General features: G+C 42.7%; 1 protein-coding gene across 7 annotated transcripts in view; it reads left to right on the plus strand.

Moving 5' to 3' along the window:
- PLEKHA7 (pleckstrin homology domain containing A7) overlaps window positions 1–13029 on the plus strand; it is a 171877-nt gene that overhangs the window by 153084 nt on the left and 5764 nt on the right. For all 7 annotated transcript variants that reach the window (XM_063438280.1, XM_063438278.1, XM_063438281.1 and 4 more), the window contains one exon: window positions 12767–12900. In XM_063438280.1, coding sequence (XP_063294350.1) covers window positions 12767–12900 — 134 coding nt within the window. The remainder of the gene's footprint in view (window positions 1–12766; window positions 12901–13029) is intronic.

The following is a 13029-nucleotide window of genomic DNA, read 5'->3' on the forward strand; positions in this document are numbered from 1 at the left end:
TCTAGATCAGCCATACAACTCAACTAACATCACCTACATCCGCTGTATAGTCCCTCCAGATCAGCATCTATATCAGTAATAGAGCTCTACTTGATCAACTTCTATATCAACTGGATAGTCCTCGTAGATAACGTTCTAGATCAACTGGATAGTCCTTCTAGATCAGCCATACAGCACTACTAGATCACCTTATATATTATCTGTGTAGTCCTTCTAGATCACCTTCTAGCAGCCATAAAGCTCTACTAGATCTCCTTTTATATAAGCCGTAATGCGATTGGGTACTTCTAAATCAACCGTATAGTCCTTCTAGATCACCTTTTATATCTGCCATACAGTGCTACTAGGTCACCATCTATATCAACCGTAATGAGCTTCTACAGCAGGAAAACAGTGTCTTTAACACTAGGAACACTATAGTCACCTAAATGACTTTATCTAAATAAAGCAGTTTTAGTGTATAGATCATTCCCCTACAATTTCACTGCTCAATTCACTGTCATTTAGGAGTTAAATCACTTTGTTTCTGTTTATGCAGCCCTAGCCACACCTCCCCTGGCTATGATTGACCGAGCCTGCATGAAAAAAAAAAAACTGGTTTCACTTTCAAACAGATGTAATTTACCTTAAATAATTGTATCTCAATCTCTAAATTGAACTTTAATCACATACAAGAGGCTCTTGCAGGGTCTAGCAAGCTATTAACATAGCAGGGGATAAGAAAATCTTAATTAAACAGAACTTGCAATAAAGTAAGCCTAAATAGGGCTCTCTTTACAGGAAGTGTTTATGGAAGGCTGTGCAAGTCACATGCAGGGAGGTTTGACTAGGGTTCATAAACAAAGGGATTTAACTCCTAAATGGGCGAGGATTGAGCAGTGAGGCTGCAGGGGCATATTCTATACACCAAAACTGCTTCATTAAGCTAAATTTGTTCAGGTGACTATAGTGTCCCTTTAAAACCACGGGTCCTTAGCCTGTGGTACGTGTAACCCAGGAAAGACCACATTGTGGAGGAGTGTCCAGCATTCCCACTGCTGGTAGGGACAGCAAAATATCTCCCTGCCCGATCCAACACTGTCTCACTATAGCAAGGGAGCATGTGGTCTGCACCTCCAGCAGGTGCAGATCACTGTCTGACGATTTTCAGTGGGAGATGGAGTTGTCATGGATTTCCCTAGTGAAGGAGCATTGTGCACAGTGGGATATGAAGCAGCTATGAGTCCCAAATCTTATGGAAGTAATCCGTACATAGTTCCGCTGATTTTGATAAGGATTTAATCTGGTGAGCTCGTAGTGAGGGTGTTTCAGTAGGAATCGCACATCTCCAAATAGTCAGGGCTCGTAGTTTAAGAAAAATTTCAGTTGATGCAGGAAATTAGTAATGCGGTCGTTCACTGTGCAGTAAATATGAGAGTGGATGAGTACCTATTGTTCCACATCAAATGTAGTTCATTTGTAGAAATAATAAATTATTACACATTGTAGGTGTGAGACGACACATGACTTGAAGATGTCTCTACATAATATAGAAAAATACTGATAGTCCTTGCTAGCAAATCACAGTCACTCTGATAGTCTTTACACATTGGATTGTGAAACGATTTTGAAGTTTATGATGAAACCATTTACTGTAATGGTTTTATAGGATAATAGTGCAATATCTGCGTATACAAGTTTTACGTGGCTCGTACAGTGCCAGCAAGAACAGCACAATCCCTAAACGTCACATTTTGTTTTCTTCTCAGAGGTGTTCATGCTTCTGGCTAAATGGTTTCTAATTACTGACCTAATTAATAATGCAATGTTTCCTTCTGTAATGATGAGCTAGTGCCGCCGCATGTTTATTGAACGGTCCTGCTATCTCTTGGTCATTGATCAATAGTGCCATCTTGTGGCTTCTTTAAACATATTTTACATAATAGCAGTCAAAGAGATTTCAAATGCATACAAATCACATGCCAGTAATGACGCTTACCCTTGCCTTATCTGCAGCGCAATGCTGTGGATTTTGGTTGAAGTGGAGTCTGGACTGACTCCTAGCGGCTCCGTTCCTCACGTCCCCACTGTTGCCTGTCCAGTCCTGACTCCTCTTGCCCTGCTCCTGGCTGCTGATTCCTGCCAGGAGCTCTTTCCATCTGACTCCTTTGCTGCCCTGTCACTCCGACCTAAGAGACAGCTCAGCCAGCACCCAGCCCTGTAGCAATGTATGTAACCAACATAAACCACTGAGAAACGTGTCTTTGGCAACCTCCCACTCCTGAGGACCCTGATTTTGTATACAGTTTTGGGCCCTGGCAGGAGGACTGATCAGGGTAACTGCTGTTAGCTAATGACAGGCCATGTCATGTGCCACCTGGAGCCAAGGCCTCATCAGGACCTATTGAGGGGCCGGCTCTGTTCCAACTAGCAAAGACCGAGAAACTTCTTAACTAAGGAGTAATGTATCAGGAGACAATATATTCGGTGGTTTTCCCGATGCATCAATTAGTCATAATTAGTACGAGCAGTTATTTGTCCTTCTTAATACTGATTAATGGGCACACTGACTGTGATAATTAATAATGAACAGACTGACTATAATATTTATTAATGGGCGTTATTAAATTGTCACAGTGCCAAGTGCTGTGGAGCAATGCAGAAATTTACATGAGTTAACGTGATACCGTGGCAAGTGCTGTGGGGGCAGTGTAACCATTTTTACAAGTGTGCTGGTGCATGGTGACCCGGTGGCCATATATTTTTGCTTGTGCTGTGCCACGAAATTCTGGGAAAAACTTTAGGTGTACCTTGGTTGAGAATTGAGAACACTGAATTAAAGGAACACTATTGTCACCAAAACAACTTTAGCTTAATGAAGCAGTTTTTGTGTATAGATCATGCTTCTGCGGTCTCACTGCTCAATTCTCTGCCATTTAGTTTGTTTCTGTTTATGCTGCCCTAGTCACAACTTCCCTGACTGTGACTGCTAAAAAAATGGTTTCATTTTCAATCAGATGTTAACTTAACTCAGATGCGTTTACCTCCTGCTCTGTAAATTGAATTTTAACCCCATAACGCCGTTACCGCATTATACCCCATCCGCGTTATAATAGTCCTTGAAGCCTCTGGGTGCTGGATTTCGGGTGGAATCCTCCATTCATAGTGAGTAGTTTCCTGGTCTGACATCCATGGTGACCAGTTCTTCTCTTGGCCAGGTTATTATTCCAGCTGGGTACCTGATGACCAATAGGGCATGTGTGTTGATGGCTTGGATCTTGTTCTTGCCATTGAGCTGGGACTTCAGGACCTGTCTGACTCAATGGAGGTACTTAGGATGTTGCCATCATCCTTGCCTTGCATGGTTGCCATGCTTTTGTGGTACCTCCAGGTACTTGTAGCTGTTCTCTACATATTCTATTTGGCCTTCTGGAACTTCAAATCCTTCTGTCCTGATCATCTTCCCTCTTTTTACTATCATCCGCCCGCACTTCTCTAGTCCGAACGGCATTCCAATCTCCTTGCTGTATATCCTAGTTAGGTGAATCAGTGCGTCAATGTCTCGCTCATTCTTGGCATACAGCTTGATGTCGTCCATGTAGAGTAGGTGGCTGATGGTAGCTCCACTCTTGATCCTGTATCCGTATCCACTCTTCTTGATGATCTGGCTAAGGGAGTTGAGACCTATGCAGAACAGCATTGGGGATAGCGCATCACCTTGGTACATGCCACATTTAATGTTTACTTGAGTTATTGTCCTGGAATTGGCTTCTAGAGTTGTTTTCCACTTTCCCAAAGAGTTCATATATAGCTTGGTTGCTTCATCTAAGTGTTGCTTCTAAGTGTGTGTGGTTGGAGATATTCTGGATAGTTTTACAGAAGCTTCAACTGTCTAAGAGTTGTGCTAAGAGTTTTTCTTTTCTACTGTTACAGGTAAGATTCATCTGTAGGAAAAGGTTACTGATTGCACAAGGTTTGATTTCCTGTTGGTAATTATAAGGCATTTGATTTGATTAGTTAGCTACTTGCTATTGATTGCTGTTTAAATTAGCTATTGTTTGCAAATAAGCAGGCCTACCCAAGTGTTAAACATTCCTAGTGGGTGGTGATTTTAGGAGTATATAAGGGTTGTTGTCATTAGCTTGGCTAATATAGCTTGGTTGCTTCATCTAAGTGTTGCTTCTAAATGTGTGTGGTTGGAGATATTCTGGAGATAACCTGGAGGTAATCTGAGGTATTCAGGAGGACAAATAAAAAGTTAAAATTTGTTTGATTTAAATTATTCACCTCATTGGAATGGCAGACTTAGTTCAGTGTAATAGTTGCTATGCATTCCACTTTTTGGAAGTTTGGTTGTTGTCTAATCTGTAGACAGTTTTCTATCTTGCGGAAGGAGATTGTATTTTTGAAGACTGAGATTTGTAAATTTTCCGGTAAACAAACTCAGGCTGGAACTGCTGCAAAGCCACTGCTGCAGAGACATGCTAGGAATGGCAGATGGATCACTGTAGGATCTGGTAGACTTTGAGTTGTGGTTAAAAGGCATATTGCACAGTCTGTTGCTCTACATAATTCATTTTCTGCACTTTCAGAGTGTAATGGTGTTATGGAGACAGGCACTGAGGCTAGTGGTGTTGTAGAGAGAGGCACTGAGGCTAGTGGTGTTGTAGAGAGAGGCACTGAGGCTAGTGGTGTTGTAGAGAGAGGCACTGAGGCTAGTGGTGTTGTAGAGAGAGGCACTGAGGCTAGTGGTGTTGTGGAGAGAGGCACTGAGGCTAGTTGTGTTGTGGAGAGGGGAACTGAGGCTAGTGGTGGTGTGGAGAGAGGCACTGAGGCTAGTGGTGGTGTGGAGAGAGGCACTGAGGCTAGTGGTGGTGTGGAGAGAGGCACTGAGGCTAGTGGTGTTGTGGAGAGAGGCACTGAGGCTAGTGGTGTTGTAGAGAGAGGCACTGAGGCTAGTGGCGTTGTGGAGAGAGGCACTGAGGCTAGTGGTGTTGTAGAGAGAGGCACTGAGGCTAGTGGTGTTGTGGAGAGAGGCACTGAGGCTAGTTGTGTTGTGGAGAGGGGAACTGAGGCTAGTGGTGGTGTGGAGAGAGGCACTGAGGCTAGTGGTGGTGTGGAGAGAGGCACTGAGGCTAGTGGTGGTGTGGAGAGAGGCACTGAGGCTAGTGGTGTTGTGGAGAGAGGCACTGAGGCTAGTGGTGTTGTAGAGAGAGGCACTGAGGCTAGTGGCGTTGTGGAGAGAGGCACTGAGGCTAGTAGTGTTGTGGAGAGAGGCACTGAGGCTAGTGGTGTTGTAGAGAGAGGCACTGAGGCTAGTGGTGTTGTAGAGAGAGGCACTGAGGCTAGTGGTGTTGTGGAGAGAGGCACTGAGGCTAGTGGTGTTGTGGAGAGGGGAACTGAGGCTAGTGGTGTTGTGGAGAGAGGCACTGAGGCTAGTGGTGTTGTGGAGAGAGGCACTGAGGCTAGTGGTGTTGTGGAGAGAGGCACTGAGGCTAGTGGTGTTGTGGAGAGAGGCACTGAGGCTAGTGGCTTTGTGGAGAGAGGCACTGAGGCTAGTGGCGTTGTGGAGAGAGGCACTGAGGCTAGTAGTGTTGTGGAGAGAGGCACTGAGGCTAGTGATGTTGTGGAGAGAGGCCTGGAGACTATGGTGAGGCCTAATAGAAAGCAGTTGTTGTTGGGGGATTCCATCATAAGAGGTGTGGAGATGGACAATGGTGGTCTTGTGAGGTGTCTTCCCGGAGCTACTGCTCACAGAGACAGGAGACGTATCTGTAATATTTTTAAGCGAGCAAAGCAGGAAGGGGAATTGGATGTACTTGTCCATCTAGGCACAAATGACTTGGCTTGCCATGCGGTTTCAGAGGTTAAGGAAGTTTTTTAGTGTTTTTGCCAATGATATACGGCAGGTTGCTTCCACACTGTCATTCTCTGAAGTTCTGCCTGTGCATAACACTCAGAACGACAGGCGGATGCGTATTAGGGACTTTAAATTGTGGCCCGGTGAATGGTGTCGGGAGCAAGGATTTGGCTTTATTTCTCATGGTAGCTCTGTTTGGAATGGAAATAAACTGTACAAAAAAGATGGTTTGCATCTTTCTCAAAAGGGAACAAATGTTCTCAGTGAGCAGTTCAGAGGTTTTGCTAGGATGTTTTTAAACTAGGAGGAGGGGGGCAAAAGGGTGATAAAACATTAATCCAATTGTCCCCCAAAACAAGGACAGAAGGTGCCTGTAGCAAGTGGGTTAAAAAATTATAAGCTTAGATGTCTACAAATGCTCGCAGTTTAGGGAATAAGATCTATGAACTTGTGGCAATAATGGCAACTGATAGTGTAGATTTAGTCGCTGTTACTGAGACATGGTATAATGAGAAAAATGACTGGGACATAGCAATACTAGGGTCTTTATATAGAAAAGACAGGGATGGCAGGAAAGGGGGAGGGGTGGCCCTGTATGTGAAGGATAGCATAAAATCTAGCCTAATAAAAGTTAGTGAGGTGAACATAGAGTCCGTTTGGGTTACATTAGATTTTGGTAATCACACAGTAACTCGTGTAGGTGTGATTTATAGGCCCCCAGGACAAATTGAAGAGTTAGATAATCTACTAGTTGAGGAAATGGCTAAAATGACAATGAAGGGGGAAGTTATAATCATGGGTGACTTTAATCTTCCTGATGTGAATTGGAAAACAAAAATAGCTGCTTGTGCCAGGAGCGCACATATTCTAAACTCCCTACTGGGATTGTCTCTAAAACAAGTCGTTGTTGAGGAGCCAACTCGTAAAGAGGCCATACTAGATTTAGTGTTAATAAATTGAGATTTTAGACTTTAGAAAAACAGACTTTTCTAAAATTAGAATATGTGTAAAGGAGTCATTATCAGACTGGAGCAATTTAAATGGCGTCCAAGAGAAATGGGATTATTTAAAAGTTGCACTACTGAAGGCAACAGAAAATTGCATTAGGCTTGTCAGTAAAAGCAAAAAATTCAAGAAACCACTGTGGTACTCCGCAGATGTGGCCAAAATAGTAAAAAACTAAAAGTTAGCATTTAGTAATTATAAAAAAAAACAGAGTGAGGAAGACAGAATGATCTATAAGATTAGGCAGGAAGAGGCTAAGCAAGTTATAAGAGCTTCCAAATCACACACAGAAGAGAAAATAGCACAGTCAGTAAAAAAGGGGGACAAAACTTTTTTTAGATACATAAATGAGAAAAGAAAAGTAAAACAAGGATTAGTTAGATTAAAAACAAAAGGAAGGTATGTAGAAGAGGATAAAGGTCTAGCTGACTGTCTCAATTAATATTTTTGTTCGGTATTTACAGATGAAAATGAAGGCGAGGGACCTCAGTTAAGAAAAAGGATAAATGAGTTATTTATTACACGTGGGTTTACAGAGGAAGGGGTTCTATTTCAACTGTCAAAAGTAAAGACAAATAAGTCAATAGGACCTGATGGAATACACCCAAAGCTATTAAAAGAGCTTAGTGGTGTACTAGCAAAACCATTAACAGATTTATTTAACCAATCATTGATAACAGGAGTAGTCCCAGAAGATTGGAAGTTGGCGAATGTTGTGCCCATTCACAAGAAAGGTAATAGGGAGGAGTCGGGCAACTATAGGCCAGTAAGTGTCAGGGTACCTGAAGTCTCTACCTCCGAGAGAGGTAGAGACTTAGACGTCCATCCGTCCGGACGGGCTGTTTCCTCTGTTCCTCGCGGTCCATCCGGTCACGTAAACGCCGGCCGCGAGGGACTCACTTCCTTTTCTAGCATGACGTCCGGAAACCGACGTCATGACGCCAACCCGGAACGACCTGTCACTCAATCCTTCAGAGACTAATCAGGACTCGTCGGAGGCGTGTCTACCCTTCCGAGCCAGGGTATTTAAACTTGCTTCTCCCATTTGCTCATTGCCCTGTCGTGGTTCTAGTCTGCCTAGTCACACAGTGCTCTTGTATTTCTGTTATCCCTTTGGTTCTGACCCGGCTTGTTTGACTTCTCTGTTTATCTCTGGTACCCTTGACCCGGCTTGTTCCTCGCTTACCTGTCTTCTCGTTACCTCGACCTCGGCTTGTCTTTGACTATTCTCTATATTCTCCGTACGTTAGTCCGGCCATTCTAAGGTCCGGTATACGTATCCTGTACCTGTTTGTACTCTGCGTGTTGGATCCCTGTCCCGATCCTGACAGTAAGCCTTACTTCAGTAGTGGGGAAAGTGATGGAAACCATGTTAAAGGATAGGATTGTTGAACATCTAAAAACACATGGATTTCAAGATCAGAGACAACATGGGTTTACTTCAGGGAGATCATGCCAAACTAATCTTATTGATTTTTTTTGATTGGGTAACTAAAATTATAAATCAGGGTGGTGTAGTAGACATTGCTTACCTAGATTTCAGTAAGGCTTTTGACACTGTTGCACATAGAAGGCTTATCAATAAACTGCAATCTTTAAGTTTGGATTCCAATATTGTTGAATGGGTGAGGCAGTGGTTGTAGTCAATGGAGTATATTCGAAGCTTGGGCTTGTCACCAATGGGGTACCTCAGGGATCTGTACTTGGACCCATTCTCTTTAATATTTTTATTAGTGATATTGCAGAAGGTCTTGATCGTAAGGTATGCCTTTTTGCTGATGATACTAAGATATGTAACAGGGTTGATGTTCCAGGAGGGATAAGCCAAATGGCTAATGATTTATGTAAACTAGAAAAATGGTCAGAGTTGTGGCAACTGACATTTAATGTGGATAAGTGCAAGATAATGCATCTTGGACGTAAAAACCCAAGGGCAGAGTACAGAATATTTGATAGAGTCCTAACCTCAACATCTGAGGAAAGGGATTTAGGGGTGATTTTTTCTGATGACTTAACCCCTTAAGGACACATGACGTGTGTGACACGTCATGATTCCATTTTATTCCAGAAGTTTGGTCCTTAAGGGGTTAAAGGTAGGCAGACAATGTAATAGAGCAGCAGGAAATGCTAGCAGAATGCTTGGTTGTATAGGGAGAGGTATTAGCAGTAGAAAGAGGGAAGTGTTCATGCCATTGTACAGAACACTGGTGAGACCTCACTTGGAGTATTGTACGCAGTACTGGAGACCGTATCTTCAGAAGGATATTGATACCTTAGAGAGAGTTCAGAGAAGGGCTACTAAACTGGTTCATGGATTGCAAGATAAAACTTACCAGGAAAGGTTAAAGGATCTTAACATGTATAGCTTGGAGGAAAGACGAGACAGGGGGGATATGATAGAAACATTTAAATACATAAAGGGAATCAACACATTAAAGGAGGAGTCTATATTTAAAAGAAGAAAAACTACCACAACAAGAGGACATAGTCTTAAATTAGAGGGACAAAGGTTTAAAAATAATACCAGGAAGTATTACTTTACTGAGAGGGTAGTGGATGCATGGAATAGCCTTCCAGCTGAAGTGGTAGAGGTTAACACAGTAAAGGAGTTTAAGCATGTGTGGGATAGGCATAAGGCTATCCAAACTATAAGATAAGGCCAGAGACTAATGAAAGTATTTAGAAAATTGGGCAGAACTAGATGGGCCGAATGGTTCTTATCTGCCGTCACATTGTATGTTTCTTGAAGCCTCTTATTGTCTTGCTGACCTTGTAGAGAGCCAAGCATTCCAGTATCCATGTATGTGGCATTGTGTCATAGGCTTTCTTGTAGTCAATCCAGGCTGTACACAGATTGGTATGTCTGGTCATAGAATCCCTCGTGACTGTTTGGTCTATCAGTATTTTGTGTTTTGATCCTCTGGTGTTGTTTCCTTCTGAGTATTGCTCATATATTGACTCATATGCCCTTGGATCTTGGAGGCTATGATACCTGACAGGAGTTTCCATGTTGTGGGGAGGCAGGTTATTGGTCGGTAGTTGGATGGTGCTGTTCCCTTGTGAGGGTCCTTCATGACCAGTATTGTTCTGCCTTGTGTTAGTCAGTCAGGGTGGGAGCTTGTTGCTAGTAGCTGGTTCGTTTGTGCTGCTAGCCGTTCATGCAGCGCTGTTAACTTCTTTATCCAGTAGTTGTGGATTATATCAGGTCCTGGGACTCATCAGCTCTTCATGTGTGCTGCTCTCTGTTGGATATCTTTGACTGTGATGATGACTGGTTCCTGTTTTGGCAGCATGCAGTGGTCTGCTTTCAGGTCTAGAAGCCACTAGGCCTTGGTGTTATGAGATGCTTCTTGCTCCCACATATTCTTCCAGTACTGTCCAGTCTCAGCTCTGGGTGTGTCTTGCAAGGAGATGTGGTGGTTACCCTGTAGCTGTGCATACACCTTGGTTCTTTGGTAAAGAGGGCATTGATTCTCTTAGCCTCTGCTTCTCTGGTTTATCTGCTTAGTTGCCAGTGCTGTCAGTCTTTGCTTAGCTGTTTCCAGCACCTCTGGTATGGGCATATCGTTGTACTTCCGCAGCAGCCACGATCTATCTTTGATCTTTCCAGCTTACAAACTTCCTTCCATGCTGTCTTTATCTTTGCTTCCAGTCGTAGTCTCCATGGTGGTCATTGCTTCTCTTTGAGCCTGATCTTGTAGTCAAGTAGCTAGAGGACCACTAATGCTGTGGCATATATGAGCTTGTCTGTTTCTGTTATGGTGCAGGATGGAATTGTGGACAATGCTTCATTAACTGCAGCTAGTATGCTGTCTGTTGGTTGCTTTCCAGTGATCTTCGGTAGTCTTGTCTGCAGGTTAATGACTGCTAGTTTTCTAGGGTCATTTCCCTTATATATGTTGTTATGCCATCTTGGGGTATGGATTCAGGTTGACAATTCTCTGCAGGTAAGAATGTGGGTATGGGAATTTCTTCCTTTTCATGGTGTATGGTTGATTTCTTCTGTAGTCCATTTATTTCCAGTTGTGACACTAGATTTCTCTTGAAAAGTATTTTACCCCTTCATGGCAAGCATCTTTAGTAATTAGTAGAGCACCCGTTTGCTGTTATGACTGCAGACTTTTGCTGCAAACAGAATGCATAACCTGACACCAGCTTCTGGCAGCGTTCCTGAGGAATCTTAGACCATTGCTCATGAACAATGGTCTCCAGTTCAGTAATATTCTTTGCATGCTGCAACCGCGTTCTTCAAATCCCACCAGAGATTTTCTATGGTGTTCAAGTCAGGTGACTGTGATGGCCACTTTAGAATTAGAATTTTCCAGGACTACTTCTGCAACCAAGACTTGGTGGAATTTGAGGTATGCTTGGGATTGTCTTATTGGTAGGCCCAAGCTTCAGCTTCCTCACAGACTGCATGACATTTTCTCCTAGGATTTCCTCATACTTCAATGAATCAGTCTTTCCTTCCACATGCTGCAGGTTTCCACTAGTGCCAGAAGATGCACAGCAGCCCCAAAGCATCACGGAGCCACCACCATGCTTAATTGTAGGCAGAGTGTTCTTTTCAGCGTATGCTTCATTCTTTTTCCTTCAGACATTACGCTGATCCATTGGGACTCCACAGAACAGAATGCCACAACTTATGTATCTTATTTATATGATTTTGAGCATATTGGAGATACTTTTCTTGTGCTTTTTGGGTCTGTACTGGTGTACGTCTTGGAGTTCTGGCATGGAAACCGTCTGCGTTTAGTATGCCCCTTACTCTGCTCACTGAATCCTCTTGCTACCAAGTCTTGTTGCAGATCTTTTGCAGTCACTCGATGGTTTTTCATAACCTGTCTTCTCAGAAATCTGGCTGCAGCCATTGATGGCTTCCTTTTTCTGCCCTGTCCAGGCAATGTAACTACTGTTCCTTCAACTTTGAACTTGCAAACTATGCTTCCAATGGTGTCTCTAGGAACACTCAGTGCCTTCGCTATCTTTTTGTATCATGTTGTTTGTTTGTGAAGTGTGATGATATCTTCTCTTAACTATGTGAACCATTCTTTTGACTTAGCCATATTTCTAACAGTCAAACGTGACACTTAACAAACCCCTAGCCAGTTCAGATATTTCAAGTGTTCCAGCTCAAGCACACCTGGGGCCACTAATGAAGCTCTTGATTAGTTGCATCAGATGTGCTTGAGACAACACCTGTTTTGCATATTTGTGCTGTTGTAAGGGATTCTATTCAGGGGGTTGAATAATTTTGAGAAAGTTATCATAAGTTGCATTTTCAGTTGAATTTGGGGAAACCACTTGTAGCATTTGTTGTGTTGGGTTATTTCAACTTTTTTTGTTTGATTTAATCATTGCAAACAGCTGAAAGTCTGTACGTTTTGACAAACCTGATTTTAAATGGGGATTAATAATGTTGATAACGAATGTATATTGTATTAAAAAATGCTTTAAATATAATATATGTATAATATTCTCATTAGGGGGTTAATCAGGTTTCTGCAAGGTCTATGAGGCCATTAACAGAGCATTAAACAGAATGTGCAATAAAGGAAGTATAAACAGTGAGTGTTTAGGAAGGTTGTGTAAGTCACATTCAGGGACGTGTGAGTAGGCATGTGTAAGCAAAGTGATTCAACTCATAAATGGAAGAGAATTGAACAGTGGCACTGCAGGGGCATAATCTACACACCAAAACTGCTTCAATAAGCTAACGTTTTGGTGACTATAGTGTCCCTTTAAGCTAAAGTTGTTTTGGTGACTATAGTGTCCGTTTAACACTGAGGAGTGTTACCGTTTATGAACTATTCCTTCTCGTATCGGTTATTTAACATCTGGAATCCCTGTAGATGTTCTGAGCCTTGGAGTCATTTGTAAGTCATCTGTTAACTGTTTGATGTCCATTATGTTTCTCTCCAGCTCTCAGTGCCTGATAAGGTGGCGATTCCCGAGAGATACATTGAGCTGGAGCCAGAGGAGCCCCTGAGTGTGGAGGAGTTAGAAGCGCGACACCGTAAAGTGCAAAAAATTAAAACCATCCTGGCCAGATCGAGGTTAGTATCACAAGCAACCCAAACATAATCAAAGTGATATTTATTCCTATTGCCTATTCTGACTTTTTTTCCTTCAGTAAAACGTGATTTCCCAAAGTGATACTGAATATGTGAGGGGTCACTTTGAAG

The sequence above is a fragment of the Pelobates fuscus genome, chromosome 12 (genome assembly GCF_036172605.1).
Source record: "Pelobates fuscus isolate aPelFus1 chromosome 12, aPelFus1.pri, whole genome shotgun sequence".
Taxonomy (NCBI): domain Eukaryota; kingdom Metazoa; phylum Chordata; class Amphibia; order Anura; family Pelobatidae; genus Pelobates; species Pelobates fuscus.